At 65.3% G+C, this 26,700-nt stretch overlaps 1 protein-coding gene across 1 annotated transcript in view; it reads right to left on the reverse strand.

Annotated features, from left to right (window-relative positions):
• The window catches only part of RBFOX3 (RNA binding fox-1 homolog 3), a 189,253-nt gene that overhangs the window by 8,830 nt on the left and 153,723 nt on the right, over positions 1 to 26,700 (reverse strand). Inside the window, 8 exon segments of the mRNA XM_058284832.1 lie at positions 3,589 to 3,649; positions 5,032 to 5,124; positions 5,793 to 5,846; positions 7,519 to 7,638; positions 7,640 to 7,657; positions 14,015 to 14,068; positions 14,070 to 14,165; positions 14,167 to 14,271. Coding sequence (XP_058140815.1) covers positions 3,589 to 3,649; positions 5,032 to 5,124; positions 5,793 to 5,846; positions 7,519 to 7,638; positions 7,640 to 7,657; positions 14,015 to 14,068; positions 14,070 to 14,165; positions 14,167 to 14,238 — 568 coding nt within the window. The 5' untranslated portion in view covers positions 14,239 to 14,271.

Genomic DNA, 26,700 nt, shown 5'->3' on the forward strand with positions numbered 1-26,700 from the left:
CCTGGATCACCCTCCAAAGGTGGGCCTCACAGGAGAAGGTCTGCTTCAGATGGCATGGGCACCGCTCCCTGTGGCACCTGGCTTCCTGGGTGCCGCTCCCTGTCCCTGTCGGCCCCTTGAAATCCTCTGGGACCCCAGTGGATGGGGAAGGCCTGACGCCCACTTGGACGGCCTGTTTGTCTCCATGCGCAAACAGAAAAGCCTGGTTGAGCCCGGCGGGTCTGTTTTCCACGGGGAACACGTCTGTCCCCGCGCCAGTGAACCGTGGAGCATTGCTGCGTTGAAGAAAGTCATGCTCGCGACTCACTGTCCACCCCGCCCGGGGGCTCAACTCCTTGCAGCCTCTAGGGTCCTTCTCCACCGCAGACCAGGTCAAGGAAGGTGTTTAACCGAACCTGTGCTGGCCACAAAGGTGAGCAGAGCAGAGCACTTTTTTTTCTCTCCCCTCAATTTACAAACACTTTATACCCACCGAGCAACAATTCCCCTTGCCCCCGTCCCCTGGCGAGCTCGTCTGCTTTCTGCCTCTGTGAGCTGCTCGTTCTAAGTCTTTCCTATACATGGAATCCTCCGGTACTTGTCTGTGCGTGCCTCGCTCATTTCACTCAGCACCACGTTTTCCAGGTCCATCCACCCTACAGACCACACGCTCCAGAACTTCGTTCCTCCTTGGGCCGGGTAATATTCCGTGTTACGGTGAAGCCCGCCTTCTCATTCATCCCGAGGGACACGGGTTGTGCCATCGTCTGACCGTGGTGAGTACTGCTGCTGTGGACACGGGGCACAGGCACCTGTCTGAGCCCCTGCTTTCGGTTCTTTTGCATGCATACCTAGGAGTGGAATGGCCAGGTCACGTGGCACTTCTGTGTTTAACTTCGGGAAGCCTCCGGCCTCTTCCACAGCAGCTGTTCCCCTTCACATTCCCACCAACATGCACGCGTGTTCCGATTTCTCCAAGTCCTTTCCAACACTTGCTACTTTCTGTGTTTCAAATAACAGCCATCCCTGTGGGTGTGCAGTGGCGTCTCCTCGTGGTTTTATTCACTTATTTTTTTAGGTACTGGGGGCTGGGCATTGAACCTGGACTTTGTATGTGGGAAGCCGGCGCTCAACCACAGAGCCACATCGGCTTCCCTGAGGTTTTATCATTTGTTTCGCTTGTTGTTGTTTTTTCCAGGAGGCACCAGGAACGGAACCTGGGACCTCCCATGTGGGAGGTGGGAGCTCAACCGCTTGAGCCATGCTTGCTCCCTCCTTGCGGTTATTTTTTTTCAGATTTATTTTTTATTTATTTCTCTTCTTCCCTTCCCTGCACCCCCCCAGTTTTCTGCTCTCTGTGTCCATTTGCTGTGTGTTCTTCTGTGTCCGCTTGTATTCTTGTCAGTGGCACCCAGAATCTGTGTCTTGTTTTTTTGTTGTTATTGTTGTTGCGTCATCTTGCTGCATCAGCTCTCCATGTGTACAGCGGCACTCTTGGGCAGGCTGCACCTTTTTCACACTGGGCGGCTCTCCTTACAGTGCGCACTCCTTCTGCGTGGGGCTACCCTATGCGGGGGACACCCCTGTGTGGCATAGCACTCCTTGCGTGCATCAACACTGCACTTGGATCAGCTCATCGCGTGGGTCAGGAGGCCCTGGGTTTGAACCTTGGACCTCCCATGTGGTAGGAGGACGCCCTATCTGTTGGGCCAAATTCGCTTCCCTCTCCTTGTGGTTTTGATTTGCATTTCCCTGATAGCTAATACTGTTGAGTGTCCTTTCATGTGCTTATTGGCTATTTGTATACTTCTTTGGAAAAATGTCTACTCAAATCCATTGTATATTTTGTCTTTCCTTTTGTTGTTGAGTTATAAGAGTTCTTTATATATTTTGGATATTAAGCATTTATCAGATATATGGTTTGCAACTATTCTCTCCCATTCTGTAGGTTGTCTTTTCATTTTCTTGATAATGCCTTTTGATGCACAAATGTTTTTAATTTTGATGTAGTCTAATGTATGTTTTTCTTTCATTGAGCAGAGGTTTTTACTTTGCTCCATTCTCATTCATTCAACTAGCATGACTTACATTCCTAATATGAACTAGCTTAGGAAATAGCTGTAGCGAGAATTCTCCCTGATTTCCATACTCCTCAGCCTTCCCACTTTTCCCCAGAAAGTGGGGGCACGTAGCTCTTCTGTGAAGAGAGGCTATTGGCTCCGTAAACTAAGTCTAGCATTTTCCCTTCCAGTGCTGAGGGCCAGCACGAGTCATTGCAAGTGTGTGCCCAGGACATGGGCAAAGCAGGGGCGCCCTTGGCTTTTCGGAAAGAATCGGGTAGTTGATGTTGCTCCATAAAGTATGCGGGGGCGGGGCACAACATTCCGTCTCAATTGGGCCCAGCCAGAGCCGCGGCCCCGTGCCAGGACCTGCGTGGGCAGGCAGGTGGGAGGCCCCCACCCGACCCAGGCTTTCCACTTGGGCCTATCCCCCGACCAGATGAGAACTGGTCAGGGGGTACGGGGGAGTGTTGGGAGGGCTCGGCCCAACCTGGCCCTGCTGGAGGGGAAGGACCAAAGCCCACGTTCTGCAGGGACACCCATCCTGTCTGTGCCCACCCCCACCTGTCCCGCCTGCACCTACCCCACCTGTCCCGCCTGCACCTACCTGTCCTGTCTGTGCCCACCCCCCACCTGTCCCGCCTGCACCTACCTGTCCTGTCTGCGCCCACCCCACCTGTCCCGCCTGCACCTACCTGTCCTGTCTGCGCCCACCCCCACCTGTCCCGCCTGCAACTACCCCACCTGTCCTGCCTGCACCTACCTGGCCTGACGGAGCCCACCCGTCCTGACTCTGCACAGCACTGCGGCATTTAAGGAGTCGATGCCAAGAAGCTGCTGGCTGGCGAGGGGAAGGCTCTTCCTAGAAGAGGCCCTGTCGCCTGCCAGCTCCACTCCCGCCAGCAGCTCTCACTTGGCGTGAACACGTGCGGAGGGCACGTTCCCTCCCGTCTCCCCTCGCAGCTGCACTCGCCCCGGGCGGGCCCATCTTCCAGGAAGCGCAGCCGCCTCTGCCTCCCGACATGCATCTGCACCCACGGCCGCAAAGCCCCTCCCGTGTCCCCAAAGGGAAGTGTTCCTTCCGTTCTCCCTGAACACTCAGCCCCTCTCTTGCCTGGCGTGTGGGGACGTAACTGGAGGTGGCCTCACTGTACCCGGGCCTCGCAGAGCTCTAGAAGCTCGCCATGGTCTTCTAACCGCCTTGCTCTCTCCCCCCAAGGCTGTGCACACACCGAGGCCTTCAAACGCCAGCCCAGGGAGGGAACCCCAGCACCGCAAAGCAGGTCTTCTGCCCATCCTTGGCACACTGAGCCTGAACCCCACATGCTCTTTCTGGGTGCCAGAGGCCCCGAGGTGAGAGGCTAACTGGGTGGGTGGGTGCCCCAGCTCTCCTGCCCCAGCCCACCCTCTGACCAGGGTGCAGAGTGGCTGTAGGGGAGCTGGGAGGAGGGCGCAGGGGCTACTTGGTGCGCAGGAAGGTGGACCTCCAGCAGTGCTCCCCTGGGGTCCCATCTGGCCAGCGGTGCCCGCAGCGTCCCAGGGCCCGTACCATTGGTATAGGAGTTTGCAGTCTTCTTGTTGGTCATGACGCGGGCGGTGGCGTTGTTGACCTGCCCGGGGAAAGAGGACACATGAGCCTCCTTCCGGGTCCCTGCGGAGGGCACCCAGGCAGAGGCCCGTGGCAGCCTCTGCTGCCCAGCGCGGCCTGCCCAGTCGGGCTTCCTCTCTCCACCATGCATCTGCCCTTCAGAGGCCTTGGCCACCCCTGCTCCAGGTGCTGCTGGCTAATGGCCAGCCCAGTCTGGGGTCCCTGGGCCCTTGGCCGAGGCCACCACCGCCAAACGAGGGGACACTTGTGCTTCACAACACTGTTCCCAAGAACCGGATGGCCCCAGCCCCTACTGTAGAGAGCGTGCCGGTGGACTCCCTAAAAAGTGCTCTCAGCTGACGGGTCGCCCCCCCAAGAGGGTGGTTGCCGAGGCCTTCTAGGCACAGGCATGGAGAAGGTCACCCCTCCCCGGGGGGCGGCATCCCACTCCCCGGAGGCTGGTCGATGCCGTGCCCTGCGGAGAGCCTTCCGGTGCCGGCCTGTCCAGCTGGGGAGGAGATGGGCAGCTCTGGGCAGGTGGGCACCAAGGAGACCCTTGGGGCAGGGTGGCCCTACTTTCCAGGCAGGAAGCCCCGCCCCCACGCAGGGTGGCTGGGCGCAGGCTGGGGTGGCGATGGAGGGCGGCCACTGGGGGAGGACAGGAGCAGGGCAGGTGGGAGCAAGTGGGCGAAGGGCCAGGGCTGTGCTGCCCCTGCCCGGGCTGTTCCCCTGGGGCCCCGGGGCCCCCCAGCACTGGCACCCTGGCCCAGGCCAGTGCCTTCAGCCCTCCTGGAATCCTCAGCCCTCCCGTTTGCCCCGCAGGCTCCTGTCCCCTCCTGCCCTCCCCACAGAGCCACAGCCCTGGGGGAGGGGGCGGCCCACCAGCTCTCTGGGCCTGGGTCTCCGGGGAGGGGCGGAGAGGGGCCGGCTGTCTGGCAGGGCGCCTTCTCTGCTCTCGAGGTCTGCTACTGCTGCCCCTGCTTCTCCCGAACCATGGGGTGGGAGTGGGCACCAGGGCACAGGGGCCGTTGCGGGGTGTGGGCAGCCTGGGAAGAGGAGGCTCCCACGGGGGGCAGACCCGCCTGGGGGGGGCTCGGTTCGGCTGGCTGCAGCCCCTGAGGCCGGCCAAGCCCCCCAGCCCAGGACCTCTGGGGCTCCCCCAGGGTTGGGGTGATGGCCTCTTCCAGGAAGCGGAGGGAGGCGGCGGGGACGGGGAGACCCGGGGAGGGCCTGGGGTCTAGCTCCACCACAGGGGGCATGCAGGGGGCTCTGGCCTCAGCACCATCCTGCCCTGCCCCTGTTTCCCCTCTCGCCTCGGGGGACCCCCGGCCCAGCGCCCTGCAGGGGGGGCGGCGGCAGGCCGGACCTGGGGGCCTCCCTGCCGGGGCGCGCTTATCTGAGCACCTCAATTTTCCGTCCCTCTACGATGGTCCCATTCAGCTTCTCCCGGGCTCGGTCGGCGTCGGAGCTAGTTTCAAAAGTTACAAACCCAAAGCCCTGTGAGCAGAGGAGAAGGACAGACACGGAGAGAGACAGGATCAGGAGGGGGGGGCAGAGGCGGGAGGGGTGGGCGGGGGAGAGAGAGGGGCGGGTCAGGCCGGTGGAAGGGCAGAGGTTCCGGCAGCCCTACCTGGCCGTGCCCGGGAGGTGACGGGCGGCCTGTGCCTGGTGCCTCAGAGGGCACAGAGCAGAGCTGCCGGGGAGATGCTCCCCAGCCAAGGCCGGCCGTCGCCCTAACCCCGCGGTGGCTGAGGCTGGGTCGGGGCCTCCTGGGGGGGCAGCCCCCCGCCTTCACCCCAGCAGCCCCTGGAGGGCGTCACCCTGCCCAGAGGGGAAGCAGGCTTGTCTTTGCTGGGCAACCCACCCCTGCCTGCCCACCCCGGGTGCCCAGAGTGCCCTGCAGCCCCTCCAAGTCCCCAGGCCGGCAGCCCCCCGGAGCGGACCCAGGGACTCGGGGAGCAGGCAGAGTGGTCCTGTGGCTCAGAAAGAAAGAAGTGGTGTTGGCGACAAGACAGACAGCTGGGGGGGGGGAGCGGGAAATACAAGCACCCGTGTGGCTCGGGGGTCCTCGGGCTCCGAGCTCTCCAGGAAGGAAACGCACATTCCCCGCGTTAGCCTGGCGCGCCCCGCGGCTGTACTGGTGGCGGCCTCTGCGCGGCACCCACCTTGGAGCCCCGCTCATTAAAAATGATCTCCACGTCTAAAATTTTCCCGAATTGCTGCAGAGAGAGAGAGGAGGGGCGGGGAGACGGGAGCGGGTGAGACGCGGCAGCCCCCTCCCGGCGCCCGCTCCGGGTACGCCGCCCCCACCCCCGACCCCTCGGGTGGCCCGGGCCATTGCGGCAGGCACGCGGCCTTTCCTCTGGACACGGGTCCCACCTGTGGGCTGGGGCCGGGGCTGGGGAGCGGGGGCTCCGCCGGGGACCCCTCTCCTCTCCCTGCTGGGACTCAGCCACCACTGGGGTGTGACATCCTCCCCCCCATCCACTACCAAGGGCGCAGGTCCACCCACAGCCCAAAGGTGGGATGCTGGGGGAGGGGAGGCCCAAGCTCCCCAAAAGGAGAAAGCGTCCTGGAGAAAAGGGAAGGTCTGGGGCCAGATATGGGGGGCTCACAGGCATAGGCTGGAAGAGGGTGAGCCTCCTGCCTCCCTGGGGGCAGGAGCAGGAGGGGGCGCCGGGAGGAAGGTGGGGAGGGGGATGGGGCCTCTGCCGGGAACAGCCTGTGCTCTGGGGGGGTGGGGCCATGGGGGTACTCCAGAGCAGCGTGACCTGGTCACCTGACCCCAGACGCCCCAGCTGCCCCTCCCTCCCCCGGGGGGAGACCCCGAGCCCCTAGGGACTCATTTTGCCTCCCCGTGCCCTCCCGGGTGGCAGGGCTCTAGGAGGGGGCGGGGTGCCAAGGCCAGCTCTTTAAGGGGGGCGCTGCAGCTGCTCAGGCCTGAGCCCAGGGGCAGGACAGCCAGGCCAAGCGCTGCTCCTTGTGATTCCGGGCTCCTGCCTCCCCCCGGCCTGAGCCCCAAGTCCTGCGGCCAGGCCCCCAGGGCCTGGGAGACAGCATCTGGGGGTGGGGCTCAGGGGTGCAGGTTTTGGGGTCTGCCCATGCCGGGGCCGCTCTGGAGGCACTGTCCGTGCCTGACCCGCTGGGGTGGGGGGCTGTGGAATGGCTGGGGTTGAGGTTGAGCTGCGTGGGCCAAGTGGGGGGTGCAGCGGGGGCAGGGAAGGGACACGGGCCGGTGTCCTCACGGCCAGGCAGTGCTGGGGGGCCCCGTGCACCTGGGATGAACATCTGGTCGCCGCTCGCACACCCCCCAACTCGACAGCCCCCCCCCCCCGGCACCTGCTGAGCGGCACCCCAGCCGGCGCCGATATTCAGCGACAGAACAAAGCACTCTCGGGAGCTCGGTCCCCAGCCCGCACCCCCCCTCTTCCAGGTACCGCTGCATCGACCCAGACCCTGCAGGGGAAATCAAGGCACTGGGCCCAGAGGCTCCAGGAGGGACCCTGTTGCCAATCTGCTTCCTGCCGATCATGCCATCTGCCCCCAGCCCAGGGGCTGGAGGAGACGCCGGAGGAGCAGGGGCCGGGATGGCTGCCCAGTGGGAGGCCAGGAGGCCCCCCGAGGGGCGCACGGGTTGCTGGGTCCGTGGCAAGAGGCGAGACCGGACGACCAAGCCTACGAGGCTGCAAGACCCCACGGGATGCTGCTCGGAGCCCCCAGGGGTGGGCTTTGGCTGGGGTGCTGGACCCCTTACAGGGCTTGAGTCTGTCCCTCTTCTGTCCCCCCTTTTCAGGTCAGAGCGGGCCCAGGACACGGGGCGGGGCAAGAGGGCGGTGCCCCGTGAAGCCGCCCAGCACCCAGCTCGGCAGGAGGGGGGGCTCGTGCACTCACCCCGAACATTTGCCGCAGGTCGGGGTCCCTGAACCGGAAGGGGATGTTGGAGACGTGTAGCCGCTTGGGCTGCTGCTTCTCCGCGGGGTCGGGGGCATGGAGCGGCTGGCTGTCTGTCTGGCGCCGCCTCGTCTGTCTGCTGCGGGGAGAGGATGGAGGCCGTGAGGTTCCCACCCCCCACGGGGGCACCTCCAGTTGGCCGGGACCGGCCCCTGGGAACCAGAGTGTCCCCAGAGTCCCGCCTCTCCCAGCACTCGGGGGACACCCCTCGCGTGGCAGGGCAGAGTGTCCCTGACTCAGTGCCCCCTGCGAGCCTCTGCCCAGGCGCCTCGCCCGCCTGCTGCCCCCCGCCAGGTACCCAGAGGTCTCCCTTCGTCCGTCTTGTGCCCAGTGTTCCTCTTTTCCCTGACATGCTAAGCTTGGGGAGCTTGGGGCCACCTTGGGCCTCCAGGACTGATGATAAAGTGAAAGGAGGTCTCAGAAACGGCCCCGGGACGCCCCCCGCCCACCCCTGTCCAGGGGACGGAGGCGGGCTCAAGCCAGCCCTTCACCGTGGCTCCTGAATGCGGCTCCCCGCACTGGCCAGCAGGGAGGCCGAGGCTCGGCGATCCCAAAGCCGGGAGCCCGCGAGGCTGAGGCCTCATGAAGGGCCCGGGGCGCTGCCACATGGGGGAGCAGGGGTGGGGGGGCTGGCGGGCACGCAGCCCCTCCCGGGGGTCTCCCAAGCGGGCGTGAGCCCCCGAGGACGGCCGGACCACAGGCTCACCCCGCCCATGGCCTCGGGTCTGGTTCTCCCTACTGAGCCCCCGGGCCAAGGCAGCTTGGCATGCAGCAGGCACTTAATCAATGCTGGTCGTGGAGTGGACAAGGGACGGACTGACGATGGCTCACCAGAACTGGCAAGCTGCTCCTGGCCACGACCCAAACCCTTCCTGCCACCGTGTGCCTCGGCCCACTGGCTCACCAGTGTCCCCAAATTCACACCCACCCAGAACTCAGAACGTGGCTCTTTTGGGGGAAATGGGGCCACTGCAGGTGTACTCAGGATGTGGCAATGAGGGTGGGCCTCAGTCCTGGTGTCCTCGCAGGAGAGAGACCCTCGGAGGGAGGGGGCGATGCCGCGTGCAGACAGGCAGAGCCGGGAGGGACGCAGCCACGGCCACGAGCGGCCAAGGACGCGGCGAGAGGCGTCAGGTGGCCTGTCCTCCAGAACCATAGGGCCCACGACACTGCCGTTTCAAGCCTCCCCCGTGGCGCTCTGGGTCAGCGGCTGCAGGAAACCAAGGCCAGGCAAGTGGGAAGCCGTCCCACCAAGACAGGCTGGGGTGGGCGCACAGCCACCCCAGCTCCTCCCACGGGGTCCCCCGAGGGGCGCCCTACACTGCCCCCCAGTTCAGGCCCCATGGGGTACCTGCTGAGTGGGACCCACAGCTTCCTTCTCTTCCCGTCTTCACCCCCTCCGCCCCCACTGGGCTCTTGGGACCGCCTCCCAAGTGCCCGCTTGGCACGCGCATCCTCTGCCAGGGCTGTGCTTCGTGTCCGCGGGAGGCTCGAGGGCAAGCCCGAGGCGCCCGGGCTCCGGGGAGCCCCTGCACCTTCTCTGGAGGCACCATAGGCAGCAAAGGTGGTGGTGGTGGGGAGAATTAGGTCCCCGGGGGGGCCGAGCTGCACTGGACAAATGGAGGTGGCCGTGGCTGCCCAGTGGCCTGGGGGGAAACAGGGGCAGCTGGCGGGCAACCAGAGAGTGCTGCCCGCCGCGTCCGGCCTCACGACCGACCAAGCTCGGACTGCTGCGCGAGGGCGCCCGGGGGTGGGCTTTGGCTGGGGTGCTGACCCCTCACTGGGCTCGAGTCTTCCCTCTTCTGTCCCTCCAGGTTTGGGTCCAACGGGGCCGTGCTGGCCCCGTCTCCACCATGAGCCACCTTGCTCGCGCTTTCCGGAAGGACAAGCGCCGCACAGGAGGCCTCCGACTGAAGCTGTGGGGCAGCAGGTGCCCTTGGGTGACCAGAGGCCTGGTGGTGGGGGAGGACACAACTTCCCCCCAGAAGTAGGTCTGAAGGGGTCAGTGGTTCAGATACCGTACACGCAACTCCAGCTCCGTGCACTGGGAAGGGGTGCCAGTGATCTGAGGGGCAGGGAAGCACGGTGGGCCTCTCGTGGGGGCCCGGCCCGCTGGCCGCCTGCTGTGGGGTGCTGGAGGAGTGGGGCGAGGCCGGGCGCTCCCCGAGGTGGGCTGGGCAGCTGTTCCTTGGGGTGCACTAAGTGCCGCCCCAGGAGCCCCCAGGCAAGGGTGGGGGCTTTGGCAGGGAGGCAGCCTGGGGAGTGGGGGTGGGGACAGAGCCCGAGGCGGCTCGGCTCGGCAATCTCGGCCCTCGAGACCCCTGGTTGGGGCTTGTACCTGGCCCTTGTGTGTGCCGGGCAGAGGGGAAGTGGACTTGGGGTGTCAGGGAAGGCCGGGCCTCCCCCTTCAAGCCCGGGGGCCAGCCCCTTCCTGCTCTTACTTGGGCCCCATCTTTCCTGCTGCAGACAAGCCCGTGCCAGGCCTCCAGAGGGTGCCCCGTACCCCAGAATCAAGGCTAAATGGCCCACATGCAGCCTTCCGCCCCGACCGCCTGTCCCGGGTCAGCCCCCACTCTGCCCACACCGAGGCGTGGCCACTGCCTCCTCTTGGCTGGAGTCGGTGCAGCGGGGAGGGGGCGCGTGGCGCCTGCCCTCTTGCGCCCGCCCGCACCCGGGCACCCCTGTGCCCCTCGGCGGCTCTTGGGCTTGGACGCGGTGGAATCGTCCTGGATTTGGGAATCGGGCCTGGAGAGGGGCATGCAGTGCTGGCGCTGAACCAGCAGAGGGCAGCAGTCGGCACAGCCGAGCACCGGCTGGGGGAGGCGGGGGTCCCTCCTGGCAGGGGGCTCAGTCCGACGGGGGGGGGGGGGGGGGGGGGGGGGGGGGGGAGGGACTGTGTTGGGGCGTCTGGGGCTCAGGGAGCTGCCCTCGTCTGCCCACCTGGGTGTCTCCAAGGTCCAGAGACCCCTCCTCCAGGCCCCCTCCCAAAGGCCGTAATGGGCAGCAGCGGGAGAAGTGGGGTGACAGGGTGTGGTGAGGGCCGGGGAGTGGGCACCCACGTGCGCAGAGCCCCTCTTCACCCCCCTCTGCCCCCCGCCCGCTCCCAGGCCTCAGAGCTCAGCTGTGGACGGGGCGGGTGCACAGGTTCCAGGCTGTATAATTAGACGCTGCACAAAAAAGCTGCACCCCGTGTCCCCGCCGGGAGACGAGGCGCCCTCCCGCCATCACTCAAATGTGGGAGAAATGGAGAAACAATTGGTGACAGCCCCCGGCCTCCCCAAGTGGTCCTGAGGGCTCTGCCTCTGGCCTCGTCCAGCCACCGTCCCCTCCTTCCTCTACCCACTCAGGGGGTTCAGATGCACCCCCCCCCCAAGGAGCCTGCAGCCCCCTCGCCTGGGCCCCCAAGCCCAGCAAGGACCAAGCGGGGCCTGCTCGGGGCGGGGGTCACCACGGGACGCAGGCTGTCTTGGTGGCCTGGTGGCCCGTCATTGGGCTGGAGCCAAGCCTCGTGACGTGGCTCAAGATGTGCCGGCTCTGGAAAATCCCTCTCCTCTGCGACCCGCCCCCTTCACCCCCTTCCTCGGAGGCCCTTCGGGGCGCGCGGACAGCGGTCCGGCCTTTGGCTCCGTTTGCCCATCTTGGTCCGTCCACGGCCGCGGCGTCGGCTCTGGAGCAGGGGTTCTCGCGCAGGCCTCGGGCCGTCCCCCTGGCACCTCGTCGTCACCGGCTGGGGCGCCGGGCAGGCCCCTCCCGCGGGGAGGCTTTCCTGGGCAGAGCTGACCGTGGCCTGACGCTCCTCCCTGCCGGCCGCGGGGGACAGCTGGTCTGCGTGCACCCCGCCCTGAGGACCAGCAGCCCCGCGTGGGGGAGGCGCTTCGTGGGGGCACAGCCCCTGCCTGCCTCTCTCCCACCCCGCGCCGGCCACTGCCCGCCCGTCCCCTTTTCTCGGCCAAGAACACAGGGCACGAGAGGTGGCAGCCCGGGTGGCGTGTCCACCGCAGCGGCGATTGCCAGCGGGGGGGGAATGATGTAAAGATGTGGAAGATCGGGGAGAGCTGGGGGGGTTCCGAACCGAGAGGCCCCTCAGTTGTCCCACGATGTGGGGTGGACAGCTGGCAGGCGTCTCCTAACACGCCGAGGTGCCCTCGAGAGCAGGTCTGGCTGGCCCCCAGGGAGCTCGGCTGAATGAATGAATGAATGAATGAATGAGTGGATGAATGGCTTGCCCCTGGGTAGAGGTCCCCAACCTGCAACCCCAGACCCCGGGGAGGGGGGCGCTGCTGCAGAGTGGGCCACCAGCGCCCCAACCCTGTGCCCCCATCACGCCGCACAGCCATGCTGCCTTCTGCCAGGAGAGTGCAGACGAGGCTGTGATGACGGGCTGAGCCGAGCTGTGCCCTGCAGGTGTGTCTCTCCCTGGCCCCTGGGGCTCACCCTTCCTCCAAAGGGGAGGGACGCTCCCGCCCTCGGGCCGGGGTCCACTGTGCTCGAAGGGGCCAGCCCAGCAGGATGGCGTGGAGTCACCCGCCTGCCAGCCCAGCACCCCCTTTCCTGGATTCGGGTCTCGGGGTTGCCAACAGGACCGCGCGTCCCTGTCCCGCCACATGCCTCCTCGCTCCCCTTCGCTGAGGCCTGGGGGCTGGCTCGTACCCTTTCTCGGGGTGGGAGGGTGGGGGGCTCGAGCCTCTCTTCCTGAGTGGTGGAGGTATCAGGAGAGGGTCCCTTGAGCGAATCCCCAGCCTTCAGGAGAGTCTCCTGGGGGAGGCGGGGAAGGAAGAGGGCCCGGGGGCTCCAGAAATCCCACCGCAACCTTTCTTGAGAGGGAGGCGCGGAGTGTGTGTTTGGGGGTGTCTGGGTGAGAAGGGGGGAGCAGGGAGAGGCTGCAGGGCCACGCTCTGCCCCGTCACTGGCCTCAGGTCTGAGGTGCCACTGGGGAAGGGGCAGGAAGGGGGCACTGGAGGGGGCTCCTTGGCAGAGCCCCCGGAAGGGCTTTGTGGGGGACAGGGAGGAAGAGCCCCCAGGCCTGTCCCCGGGAGGCCCCGAGGCGGGGGCCGCTGCCCCTCTGGATGCAGCTGCTGCCCGCCCCCGCCCCCCTCCAAGGCCAGCATTCCTCCTTCCACTTCCGCGCCCTCGATTCAGGGGAACCGATGCCCCCCAAGAGCCGGGCTGGCGGTTTTCTTTGCTGTGCCCCCAGAGTCTGTTCCACGCCCGCACACGTGTGCGCTCGGCAGCGTCCGCCGGAGGAGGGCGCTCATCCATGTCCTGCCGGCCGGCCTCCGGAAGCTTCCACGCCGCAGGCTCGGTCACTAGCTGTCTGCCCCCACCTCCGGCACTGCCGCCAGGTCTCCTTGTCTCCCCCGCCATCTTCCAGGATGAGTCCCCCGGGGCCTGAGACCGCCCCCCCGCGTGTCTCAGAGATGCCACCAAAACTGTGGCTATGGCAGCCGTGCCAGAGCGAGGCCGGCCGTCGCCACGACGCGTGCACGGAGACTCACGCTGGCCCTGGGGTCGAGCCCCCAGGAGCTGTACCCCGACGCCGCCCAGCGGCCTGGCTCGTCCCCCAGGGCTGGCACGGGGGCGGGGGCAGCTGAGGAGCCGGTCTCCAGGGGGGGCTCTGGGCAGGCGCGGGCCGGGTGGCGCTCAGAGCAGGGAGGGGACCAGGGCCGCAGCCGGGGCCGCCCGGGTGGACACGCTCCCCCGAGGGCTCGGTGAAGCTGGTGTGGGGGTGAAGCAGCGTCTCGGGAGGGGCTGGATTGGGGTGACTGGGAGAGCACAGTGTGGGGGGTGGGCCACCCCTGCCAGAGCCCCCTGCCCAGCCCCCGTCAGGGAAGAGTGGGTGAATGCAGAGCCCCCGAGCCGGGGGTGGGGGGCAGGCAGGGCACGCAACAGTGAAGGTGCAGGAAAGGGCCGGCGCAGGCGGGGGGTCGGAGCAGGCGCAGAGGCGGGTCCCGGCTCCTGGGTGGGGCTGCCTGTGTAGGGAGCCCACCCCAGGTCCGGGTGGGATGCCGGCAGTCCCACCACGCTCCCTTGCCCTCGGGGATCTGAGTGCTGCGGGGTCAGTGCGGCGCTACCACCGCGTAACTGGAGCTGTCTGACGGGAGGGCGGCCAGGCAGCTGAGAGGAGCGCCGGCCACTCAGGGTGCTGTCCCCGGGGCCGGGGTGGCCGCCGCTGCGCCAGCCCGCCCTGCCCACCCCGGGGAGCTGGGCGCTGGCCTCGGCCACTGCCACTAATAGGTGCCCGGCAGGCGAGGGCACTTCCCGTCTCCCAGAGGAGGAGGTGCGCGCACCCGAAGCCGGCTGGGGCGGGAGCACCCCTGGTGCCTGTGGGGGCTGGAGCACCCTGCCCGGGAGGAGCCCCGACCCCCAGCGGGGACCCTGCCTCCCAGCACCGAGGGGTCCCCGGGGCCCCCCGCGCCCCGCCCCCGAGCGCCCTTACCGGCAGGGTCTGCGTCGCGGTGATGGCCTGGGCGCTGGCGTCGGGGGCAGGGCGGCTCGGGGTGCGTCGGCGCTGGGGGGCACAGGAGCAGGCCGTGCTCGGGGGGCACCGGGGTCTGGCCGGAGTAGTCCTGCGTGGGGTGCGGCGGGGGGCGGGGCGAACTCGGCGGGGAGGCCGTTCTGGGGTGGCTGGGGGTACTGGGCGGGGGGGTAGGGCTGGGCCATGGCTTCAGGCGGAGCCGTGGCGTCCTGACTGCCCTGCGGAGGGAGAGAGAGAGGCGGTCACCGTCCGGCCCCCGGCCCCGCGTCCTCCCGCTTCTTGCCGGGCCCCTGCGGCTCCCCCAGTGTGGGGCACCCGCTCGGGGGGCTCCAGGGAGGTCCCGGCGCCCATCGGGGTCTGAGCCCCCTCCAGGTCGCGGCAGACCCTCGTTCCTTTTTCGACCCATCTAACTTCTCAACGAAGCCCCTTATTTTGAGACCGTCGTAGGCTGGCGAGCTGTTGGCAGCAATGAAATTCCCCGTTGCCCTTTCCCCAGCTCTTCCCCCAGGCCTTGCACCCCCGTCACCCCCAGGTATCTGCACCGAGAGGGTCAGGACACAGCCCCTGCTGGCAGCCCGATGCCCCCCAACTCCCCCCCGCCTCCCTCGGGCCTGGAGACTCAGGTTTCTCATCCGGCAGGCAAGGGTACGGGAAGGTCCTTGGCGAGCCTGCGGGGGAGGACGGGGAGGTGGTCCTGCAGCACCGGACGCCCCCATGGCCCCAGGGTCAGGGGGTCCTTCTCTCAGGAACCCCCAGAAGATGCCTGTGGCCTGCTGGGGGGGAGGGGAGAGCGCCTCCTGGAAGCTGAACCTCGGGGGGCTTTCGGGTGGGGTCCCCGCCCTGCAGCCTTACCCAGAAAGTCTCCCCCCAGCCCTGCGGGACCTGAGCAGGTCTGACACCAGCAGCCCTGAGGGAGGCGCTTCCGCCCAGAGGAGGGGTCTGGGCTGCAGCGGCGGGGGACAGGGGACTGGCTCTTCCCGCCCCCGACGTGGAGCAGGCCCCTCTTCCGCCTCCCCCCGTCCCCCCACAGGTGCCGCCTCTCGCTGTTACCCGCCCCCCGGGGTCCTTTCCCAGAGGTGGACAGATGTGACCCTCGAAGGGTCCACCTTGGCGAACTGGCGCTTGCTGAAGGGGGCAGAGCTGGGCTTCCCGGCCTGCGCCCACCCGAGCCTCCCCACCCACCCCGACACCCTGTAGCCACCAACTGTGCAGCGTGAGCCCCTCCCTCCTGGTTCCCGGGGGCACCTGCACACTCGCCCTCTGCCTGCACCTGCCCACCCCCCCAGCCTGACGGGCCCCTGCTCCTCCAGCCGCGGTGTTTTGACGTCTTGCCCACTTGCCCAGCGCAATCCCCCCGAGATGCCGGTCCTGCTCTCCGCTGCTCCCTTCGTTCGGTCACTTGCTCATTCCCACTGTTTCCAGGCATCTGGGGAGCCAGGGGCTGCGTTCAGGGGCCACGGCCAAGATGGACAACCCTGCCCTCGGGAGCTTACGGTCAAGGGGGAAAGGTCAACCTCGGGCGGCGCTTGCCAGCCTGCAGTGGCTCTACCTGGTCACAACAGGGCAAGGAGCGATGCCCCCGTGTGGCTGTGCCTGCAGCCAGGGCCTCTGCCCCTGGGGCCCATCCAGCTGCCCACCTCCTGAGTCCTCCGACTTGCTGCCCGGCCCTGCCCGGCCCCCTGGCCCCCAGGCCCCCAGGGCCAGCCTTCCGCCGGGCTCTGCAGCTCACGGGCGCTTGCCTCGGCGCCCGCCGCCCCTGGGTCGGCTCGCTGGGTCCGCGTCTGATGAGCAGAAGCCCTCCCCCGCTCCCCGCAGGGACCCTGAAACTGGGCCAGGTTCCAGGCTCCGGAACGGCGGGGCGGGGGCGCGCTGCGCATGCACTCCTGCCTCACGGCCCCCGAGGAGCCGCGAAGCCCCCGCCCGGCACCAGCAAGTGCGCTGGTGGGCGCGGCCAGCCCCGGCCCTCAGCCGGATTCAAGACGGCGGGGAGGGGGGTGGGGGGGCATCTGGGAGGCAGGGCGAGAAGCCAAGGAGCCCCCGGAAGGATGGGGCGAGGAGGGAGCCACAGGGTGCAGGAGAGGGTGCTGCCCCAGCCTCAGGCGGTGGGGGAGGTCGACGGACAGATAAATATTTGGCGCCTTGACTGACCCCCCCCCAGGGCCCCAGAAATGGTGGGCTCCTCTCCACCTGCTTCCTTCTCCCCCCTCCCCAGCTCTGGTGCGTGGACATGTGTGCCCCCTCCCTGGGTCTGGTCCCAAGGCCCATTTGGGGCTGAGAGACAAGAGGTAGATCGAAGGCTGTCAATCAGCCCCACAACAGCGGTTCCAGCCTGGCTGGAGCCCAGAGCTAACAGGTAGCTGTCGTGGGACCAGCCAGCTGCAGGGGCCTGGGCTGGGGGCATCCGGGCACCGTGTTCGGGGCTGGTGGAGACCCTGAGCGGCAGGGTGTGGAGGGGGGTCTGTGGAGGGACAGAGGCAGCTTTTCAGGAGGTCAGGACAGCATACTGGGCACACCTGGGCACGCCCTGCCTTGCCAACGCCATTACTGGATCCCAACCCATGGGATGGATATTGCTATTCTCCCCCATCCCAGCTCTGGGCACTGTGGCACAGAGGTCTGAGCACCTGGCCAGCTAGCTGGGGGGGCACCCAGGCTGCCGCTCCCATCCCGGTCTGCACCTGCCCACAGCAATGTCCCGTGAGGCCAGTTCCGAGCTGGAATGAGGTTCATAGCCCAGTGGCAGGTGTAGACCCCAGAATGCACAGGGAGGGCTCTGACCCCTCTCTTAGCTCCCGGGTGGTCCTGGGTGACTGATGATCCTCTCTGAAGGTTTTGCCACCTGCGATGGTTATCCACTCGCAGGGCATGACCGGGCGGCGCCTTGGGCCTTTGGCCCCTTCCCTGCCTTGCGTTCCTCGGCATCCACGTGGCAGCACGGAGGCTGCACATGCTCATTGCTGGAGAGTGAGTGGCCTCACAGCAAGCTCCCCAGGGGACTCTGACGGGCAGCCCTGCAAAGGGCACCCGCGCCACCCCCCGAGGGCGGCAGTGCCTGGCACACAGTAGTGTCTGCACAGCAGTGTCTGTGGCTTTCCTTTTTCTCCTCCTTCCCAGGTCTGCTGGGGCTTTTCCACGTGGGCTGAGTGGGTCCTCCTGTGGCAGGCTCCCCAGGGTACTGTGATTTCCCAGAGAGTGGGGACTGCTTCACACACTTCCTTCCCCCAGCCCACACTCAGCACAGAATCCTGCGCCACAGGGAAGAGTCTTGATCTACATTTGATGGGTGAATGGGTGGGTGGATGGATGGATGGGTGGATGGGTGGGTGGATGGGTGGGTGGATGGATGAGTGGGTGAATGGACGGATGGATGGATGGGTGGATAGGTGAGTGGATGGATGCAGTGGATGGATGGATGGACGGGTGGATGGACGGGTGGATGGATGGATGGATGGGTGGGTGGGTGGGTGGATGGATGAGTAGGTGGATGGATGGATGGATGGATGAGAGGATAGGTGGAAGGGTAGAGGCATGGTTGGCTGGCTGGAGGAGGTGGACAGGTGGATGGATGATCCTAAAGACCATGGTCAAGTCATTATCTGCCTCCCTCTACAAACTTGTCCCTTCCTCTTGTCATCACATTTGTTGGCAAAACCTCCATCCAGGTGAGCTCCAGCTCTTGCCTGCTTTACTCCCCACTGCTAGAGAAAAGCACAAAACCACCCTGACCTGAATGATTCACTGAAGACCAAAGAATGCCACCTACAGTGGATGTGGCGTTACCACTCAGTTTGTCTCTCTGAACAACCTCCTGGACCCTCCAAATGCCCTCCTACTTTCTCACTCTTGGTGACAATCTTGCTTCCTGTTTTCCACTGGGAAGGGAAAACGTCCAGTTACCTACGCGCCTCATAGCCTCTGCTCTGCCTTCCTCCCATCCCTGTGAAGGAACCTGCGTGTTCCCATCCAACCATGCAAGTGTGCTCTGGGGTCACCCTCCCCACCAACACGTGACCACAGCTCCTGCCATTCTCCCCTCTGCTACAACATCACTCATAGTCTCCTCCCCACCAGCTTACAGATGGGCTGCCGTACCTCCCACGGGCGAGAAAGGAAACCTTCCCTGACCCACAGACCTTCATCCTATAAACCCAAGGCACAGCTTCCCTTTGGAGCAAAACTTCTCCAATGAGTAGCCTAAACCTGAGGCCTCTGGTTCCTTTGTTTCCATTTTCTCTTGCCCCATTCCCTGAAACCACATTTGCTGAGGTTTCCACCTCTGCCGTGTTGTAAAATCCAATGGGAACTTTCCAGACCTTGTCTGGCTGGGCCTCTTGGTAGCACCTGGACACAAGTCGACTGCTCCTCACTCTAGAAGCATCTTCTCTCTTGGCTCTGACATGTGACTCTGCAGATTCTCCCACAGGTCGTTTCTTCTAAGTCTGTGTCACTGGTTCACATGTACCTCTAGATGTTGATGGGCCCCTACATTAGTCTGCCACAGGGTGCTGATGCAAAGTACCAGAACCTGTTGGCTTTTATAAAGGGTATGTATATGGAGAAAAGCTTACAGTTCCAAGGCTGTGCAAAGTCCAACTCACGGTACCATAAGAGGCGCTCTCTCACCAAAGTCAGCTGCCACGTGTTGAAGCAAGACGGTGGGCATCTCTGCTGGTCTCTGGTGTCGGGCTCGTTTCTTCCTGGGCCTGCTCAGCTGCTCAGCTGCTCTGTTCTCTTCTGCGGCAAACTATCAGGTGAATGGCTCATCTCTCCCGGGGGCCCCAGGATCAAACATGACAGCGCTCTGTCGCCCATGCCTTTTTGAGTGAGTGTCCACTTATACAGGTCTACTAAGGGGGTGGGGACTCAACCCGAGATACGCCTTACTGATGTGGTCAATTCAAAACCCTAATCTTAACAGGTAATTTAATCAAAGACATCTCAGGCGAACACAATCCAATCCAATGGAAGACTACGAGATGTCCTCATGGGTGCGGCACCAGCTGCACTCTGGGCACCGTCTTGTTCAGCCCTCACCATAAGCCTGCAAGCCGGCCTGGGTGCTGGCCTCGTTCTGCAGATGAGGAAACCGAGGCTCCGAGCGGTAATTCCCATAGCACCCGGCGGACAGCAGCCTCAGCTGGGGAAGGCCCACGCATCTGGGGGTGCCCCCTTGCAGTGGGGGACTCTTGAAACACCAAGAGACCCTGCGGTGTTGAGCACGTGCTCTGACCTGAGCTTCCTTTAGCTCATGTGTGTTCATGTGGTAAGAACCATGGCTGCTGTTTTTATCAGGGGAGGGAGGCTCGGCAGGGCCAGCGTGCATGCCCAGGGCCACAGAGCAGGCCGGCCACGGAGCCAGGACCCCACCCCAAGCTCGCAGCGGCACACGCCACCTTCACAAGAGGGACAGGAAGGCAGCTGGTGATGCCCGTGAGTGGAGGGCGGTGACCTGCCAGCGGCGAGCTGCTCATTCGGAGCTGGCGGGAACCTCTCTTCCCAGCTCTGTGTTCAGGGAAATCAGCCACAGTGGAAGTACTTACAACACAGGAATCAGCAAATGCTCGTGAGAGCGCTCACCCCCAGGAATTAGCAAGAACTAGTGAGAGTACTCACATCACCGGAATTGGCAAGTGCTAGTGAGAGTACTCATGGGAATCGGCAACGGTACCAAGAGTATTCACACCGAGTGGTAGTGGAAGTATTCACACCACGGAAACGGGCAGGTGCTGGCAAGAGCATTCACACCACGGGAATCAGCAGCTACTACCAAGGGTCCTCACACCACGGGAATCAGCAAACGCTAGTGGAGTAGTTACACCAGGAATCAGCGAACGCTAGTGAGAGCGTTCATGAGAATCAGCAACCCCTACCAAGAGTGCACAGGAATTGGCAAGCACTGCAAACAGTACTGGCTTCTGCCCCCAAGTGCAGGTTGTCAGACAGTCACCTGAGTGCCACTGCCTGACACCCTCCAATCACACCATCGGGTGACAGCCAGAGCTGATCCTGGGGTCCGAAATCAGGGCAGATAAACGATATGCACATGGCTACTGGACAAGTGTGAATTCTGCATTTTAAGATTAAGTTTAATTCAAGTGGCACTTGTGGACCCCCTTGTCCAAGCCCATATTTGAGGATGACCGGGGCACAGGCCGCGTCCTGAAGGAGTTTCCGGTCCTGTCAGCGGTTCTGGAATTGGCTGAGTCAGGTGTGCCTCCAGGGCACAGGGCGGGGTGAGCGGGTGCAACTCTCTGGGTGTGGGGGTATGGGGACTCCGGGGGCTCTGGGGAGGGGCGGTGGGCCTGGCCTGGAGGGAGCACCTCCACCTGAGGTCCTGTGGCCGCCCCCCAGGCCTCCTCCCCTGATCTCTGCAAGTACCGCTTACTTGTCACCCCTGTAAATTGTCTCCTGGTGAATCAACTGCCTTGAATTACCCTGAAGCCAGTGAGCCCTGCTTCCTGCGAGACCTGGTGACGAGGCTCCTGGTGTGAAAGGGCAGGTTTTGCCCAAGAACCGGCCAGCAGTGGCTCGGGGACAGGAGGCCGGTGGCCCCGGGAGAGGCTCGGCTGCCGCAGGGCCTGGCTGGCCTCCTGTCCCGCTTTGGGGGCGACCCCCGGGGCGTGGCCTGAATCCCTCTGGGCCTCAGCTCCGACGTCTTTGGGACGGGGTCCGGGTCGCCTGCCTGGAGGCAAGGGCCGGATGGGGGGACCCCGCCCTCCAAGATCTGGAGCCGAAGGCCCCCAGGGTCCCTCCCCCATCCCCGGCCCAATGCTTCCTCCTCTCCCAGCCCGAGCCCTGCGCCCCTCGGCCAGCGTGCTCGCCATTCCTGCCCGGGGGGGTGTGCCCGCAGCCTGTGCGCGAAAGGGGACGGGCGGGCAGGGTGCTGGGAGCAGTGGTGGCGGGGGAGGGAGAGCAGGAGTCTGGCCGCCTCGGCCCCTCCCGGCTGCAGGCGGCCTTCCTGGCTGCCCGCCTGGCCCTCAGGCCTCCAGGACAATTAGGCTAATTGCCTCTCAGGCGCCCCCACTGCCCTCACCCCCAGCCCCGAAGGGCACCGCCTGCGCCTCTGGGACCCAGGCCAGGCTGCCAGGGGAGGGGGCTGGTGGCAGAGGCAGGGCCCTGGGCGTTTCTCCCTGCGGGCTCTGAGCTCCCAGCCCCGAAGCAGGATAGGCCTCCCTGGGTGCCCTGAGCTGCGGCCCGTCTGCCTGGACATGCCAGGAAACCAAAGCCTCCTTCACTCCTAGGCCAGCAGGTGCCCGCACACAGGGGCGCTCGTCCCCTCTCCAGCGTCGGCTTGAATGGGTCCCATGCTGAACGTCCGGAGTTGGCAGCGCAGCCAGAAAGCTGGCTCCCCAGAACGCCCCAGCGCCCGGCCCTGCCGTGGTGTCCGCACACGGGCCTCGGAGTCGCCTTCACAGGCTGACCCTTCAAGGACACAGGCCACACCGGTTCTGGCTGCACCAACCCCCTTGGTCCTCGTGGCACCTCCAGGAGGGGCGGGTTGTTTTTATCCCCATTTTACAGATGAGCAAATAAAGGTAAATCGTTCTTTACGATCTGTAGCAGTCTGATAAAATTGATGAATTCCAAAAAGAAATAGTGGATTATTTGTAATCTGATCTGAACCTGGGCATGATTGAGTTATGCTTAGGGCGTTGCGTCCCCACCCCTTGGTGGGTGGGAACTCAGAGATAAAAGGTGTGGCAAAGAACAGAGTTAGGGATTTCTGATGTTAGAGTTTGATGCCGAAGACCTGGGAAGTCAGCACCCAGAGGAAAGAGAAGCCAGCACCAAGAAGGAAGGAACCTTGAACCCAGAGAAAAGCAAGCCCCAGGAATGTAGAATCCCAGGAAGCCTGAACCCTGGCAGACGTCGGCAGCCATCTTGCTCCAAATAGACTTTGGCAAGGGAAGTAACTTATGCTTTATGGCCTGGTATCTGTAAGCTCCTACCCCAAATAAATACCCCTTATAACACCCAGCAGATTTCTGGTATTTTGTATCAGCACCCATTTGGCTAATACAGGATCGGCTCCAGGCCGGCTCCAAATCAGTATCTGGAGGGCCAGGGGCCCACCCCTGTCCTTCTGTCAGGGGCTGAAGGCCACGTCACCTCTCTGTGTGGTGGACACCCACCTGCCCACAGGGAGGCCCTGTCCTGCCTCGTCTGTCCAGCACGGCAGGTGCACGTGCAGGTGAGGGCCAGCAAGCAAGACGGTATCAGCGGGAATGTGTGCGTGGTAGTAACTCGACGTAGAATCCAACGCAGAGGTGGCAGAGCGCGGGGCTGGGAGCGAGCCGAGGAGGGCAGAGGAGCCACCAGACCATCACCTGGTTACCTGTCCCCGGAGGGGAGGGGCACATTCTCTTTTTCTTTTTAAATGTTCTAATAATTGGAGGAAAGTGAGGATTTGAGGAAAAAGACTAGATTACCTAACAGGAACACAGATTCGGCTGGAAAACCAAGGCGATGAACTGAGTCAACGTGCAAGGAAAAGCACAGACGTGCAGCACGCTGGGCCCGGCAGCCCGCGCGCCAGGGGCGCATTCATCCCCCGCCGCCACGTCCTTTCCGCCGCTGCGTTTGCTCTCTCCCGCTGCCACGTGGCAGCCGTGGGGTCGAGTTTGGTTCTGGGAAGCTGTGCTGCCTGGATTCGAGGCACAGGACAGAACGGCACGCGGTTTGCACGAGACACTGCCACCATGGGAGAGGTGACAGCCAGGGCCCCGAGTGTGCAGGCCGCAGCTGGGGAGCACGGTGAGCTCCACGCCCACAGGGGCGGACATGCCCTAAGTCCCGTGCCGGAGCGTGTGGAGAGGGCTGGCGCGCTGTCGGTAGAGTGGCACTGGCACCTGGGAACCTGCCAGATCTGCGCAGAGCGCCTACCTGCTGCCAGGCACGGTTCGGGGGCTGGGACACCCCGGTGCATTCTGGAAGTGGACACATCAGTGGGCACCCCACGAGCACTCACTAAACTTGAGACACATAAGATTTCCGGGTGTCGACAGGTCCCCCTCTCTGTTGCGTGTGGCTGGGGTTTCCTGGCTGGTGATTCGGGGTGGGGCAGGGCACTGAGCACCTGCCACCGGGGTTCAGAGTGGCCTCCCCAAACACGGAGGAAAGGACTGTGTTTTCCCAGAAAGAAACAATCACAGCAGGATTGCTGCGGCCCTGCCGAGATCCCAGAATCGAAAGAAAGCGCTTATGGGGTTTCTTTGAGGCTCTGTGGCCCGGGACCCAGCCAGGCTGGCCCAGGACGAAAGGCCCTGGCTGGAGGGAAGGGGGGCTACGCAGCCACGGGGCGCTCCCTCATCCAGCCTTCGCTTTCTGTCTCAGCTGCTTCCTCAGCCCCAAGACAGGCCGGGGACCCTGGGGTCACAGGCTCCTGACCCCAAGTTCATGCGTCCGTCAGGGCTGAGAGCACCCCAGCCAGCCAGGGACAGAGACCCCAGACCAGCCTGGGCAGCTGGCAGAGGCCCCGTCCAGTCCCCCAGAGGCAGACTTCACCTCCAGCACAAGCTACCGCCCCCCTGGCATAAGCATCCCAAGGTGTCACCCCGATGGTGCTGGGGCATGCAGAGGGAGGGTCCCTGGGCTCTCGGGCTGGCCAGTGGGCGGGGGCAGGGAGAAGGGAGGCTTGGGGCGTGGCCCTGTTTAAGCCAAGGGGGTGCTGAAGCAAATGCTGGGGGGCAGAGAGCCCTGAGCCCCCCGGGGGTCCCGAGTCTGAGGGTGGCGGTGGGGCTCCAGACCCTGAACCCCCCGAGGGCAAGGCTCCACGGCCATCGCAGAGTGCACCGCACCTGCCGTAGCTCCCGGCAGACAGCAGGCGCTCAATCAGTCCTCGAGAGCATGGGGAGCCGTGGTGAGCACTGCCAGCCCCCCAGGCCCGGGGCAGGGCAGAAGTGGGGACTCCGTCACCTGCTCAGGGCAGGGCTGGCCCCCCGACGCTGCCCCCCGGCGTGGACTGCTGTCGGAAAGCAAGGTGGACGAGGGGTGCCCCCGACCCAGGGCAGGGAGGGGGGTCGGGACGGGTGCCTGCAACCTGGGATTCGGAGACTCCCCTCTAACCTAGCAGCTCCCAGGGCTGCCGACCCCCGGGCCCCCGCCTCCATGCGTGACGCTGCCTCCGGCGTTCCCAGGAAGCCCCCGGCCTCGGAAGGGCTGACCCCGGCCCCCGGGCCCCCAAGGTCGGGCAGTAGTGTGCTGGCAACGCTGACCACAGGCGCCGGGGACAGCCTGGCCCATGTCCCATGCTCCCATGGCGGGGGGGTTCAAGCTCCCACGGTGAGGCCTGTGGGGGGAGGGGGTCAACCCCAGCCTGCAGGAGCCGCTCCAGCACCCAGGGGAGGTCTGGGGCAGACCGGGGGAGGGGAGAGGGGGCGCATGCCCGCTGGGGTGATGGGGCTGGGTGGGCAAAGGGGCGGGGTCACCCCGGCTGGGAGCGCTGAGCGTGGAGCCCAGTTCACGCCCAAACCCCCTGGGTCGAATGCAGGTTCTCACTGCACCCCCAGCGTCGGGCCGGCCCAGCGCTGCCCCTCCCTGGGCTCTACGTCCACACAGCGGAGGCCAGGCCAGGGCTGGCCCTCAGCCCTTGTCGTCCCACGTCTCGGCCGGCTCGCACGCCGTGTGCAGCTGTCACCCCTCCTAGGGCCTCAGCGCCGCCTGGGGGAGCCAGGGCCTCTGGGGAGAACTTGGGGCGTCTGTGACCTCACCCCCTACGCCCCCTCCGAGAGGGCATGTGGCCGTCCTCCACTGCCGATCGCAGCCTGCTCCCCCTGCGGCCCTGTGGCCACCTTCTCCCATCCCCGGGGCCAGGGCCAGGGCGGGGGCGCGACCGGAGCCCAGCGGCGATTTCACGCGCCCATCGAGAGGCCCACGCTGCGATTTCACCAACATTTTCTCTCTTCTGGTAACTGTTCTCCAACAAAACTGGTGGCCTTTTATCATTTATGCATTTCCAAAGCTATCCTAAGAAGGCGTCCATGGGTTTTGCCAGGGTCTAAGGGGGCTTGAGGCACAAGAAATGGCGGGACCCTCTGGCCCCGAGGGACCCCAAGGGGCCGTCCCACTCTAAGGGCTGCCCCCTCGGCGCTGGCCCCGCCCCCACCCCGCCTCCCCCGCATCAGGTGGGATGCGGCTGAAAGCCGCAGGCGAGGGACGAGGGACGGATTTTCGCACGATTAAGCTGTAATTCCCTCCAAGCTCCCTGCATACAAATCCTAAGTAATGTGGCTCATAAATCTCCCTTGCCTCACCTCCACTCCCGGACTGCCTGGGGAAGGCAGCGGGTGCTGGCAGGGGGCTGCCCAGCAGGCGGCGGGTGCCGGGAAGGGGGTTTGCCCTGCTGGCCGAGCAAGCGGGAGACGCGGCCCCAGGCCCCCACGCTCGGCGTCTGCAGGGTTGGGGGGGCCACTGCATAGAGCTTCAGAGGCCTGCACAGAGACCACCAGGGCTGGGGGTCAGCTACAGGCTCCAGCACCCAGTGGGGTCTCCGTGGGGGGCAGGGTGGTGGGGCGGGCGGCCCTGACCCTGTCCCCGAGGAAGGGGCCCTCAGCCCATCTCACACGTGGCCTTGCTGTGCGCCTTCTGCACCTGCAGCTCCTGCACCAGCAGCTCCGGGTGTGAGGAGGGGGCTGGGTCAGGCGGGAGGCCCCCGGGGGCCCTGAGGTGGGGGAGGGCAGGACAGGACCCAAGACAGATGTCCCCAGTGAGCGCGCAGGGCTCGGCCGCCGACCTGGTGCCAGCCCCTGACCTCCCCACCTGGGCCCTGGGCTGGGGGCTGGAGCCTAGCTCTCCCTAGGGCCCCCCAGAGGGAGGTCCCTGAACACAGCAACAGCGGAAAAGGGGGTAGGGCCCAGGATGGGGGAGACCCCTTCCCCTTCTACCGGGCGTCGGCCTCGGGAAGTGCCCGTGGTGGTCTCACCTACCCTGCTGGGGCCGCTGCACGGGCTGCCCCCGTCCACGGAGGACGGTGCAGCTCCTGGACAAGTGGCCTGAGGCCACGCGGGTGGATGGGCTGCGGCTGGGGGGCCTCAGCCCCAAGCCTGAGGGTAACCGGGGGCGCCCAGCCACCTCCAGGGAGGGTCTCAGAGACGACCCCTGCCTGGGGAGCCCGGGCTCCACCTGCAATGGGACCCCGAGAGGCCGAGCCGCCTGCCCAGGGCTGGGGGAAGCACAGGCTTCCAGGGGCGTGGGCTGGTGGAGAGGCTAGACGGCCTCATGCAGGGTGTGCGGGCGGTGGGGCAAGAAACCAGAGGAAGGGTCCCTGAGGGGGGACCCAGGGCCAGCGGCGACCGACGGGTCCCTGCCGACCCCCTGCGGCGCCTCGCTGCGGCTCCCACCCCGCTGGCTCACCCGCCCCCTACTCTACCCTTCCACTCTGCCAATCACTGTTTGCTGAGCCCCACTGGGTTTGCTGAGCACCTGGTATCGTTGAGGATGCCACGGCAAGAAATAAAACTGCTCCAGTGCCCACACTCATGGACGGCCTTGTGTTCCCTGCTCCCCGGGCTTCCTACCCACTCCGGACCTTCCCCCTGCCCTGGAGGTGTTGGAACACCTCCTCCGGGGAGTCTGCCGAGCTCTGTCCTCACAACGCCTGTATTTGGCCCGGCTCCTCTGCCGCCCGTCCTCAAGGCTGGCTGACGCAT

This window comes from Dasypus novemcinctus, chromosome 21 (assembly GCF_030445035.2).
Source record: "Dasypus novemcinctus isolate mDasNov1 chromosome 21, mDasNov1.1.hap2, whole genome shotgun sequence".
Taxonomy (NCBI): Eukaryota; Metazoa; Chordata; class Mammalia; order Cingulata; family Dasypodidae; genus Dasypus; species Dasypus novemcinctus.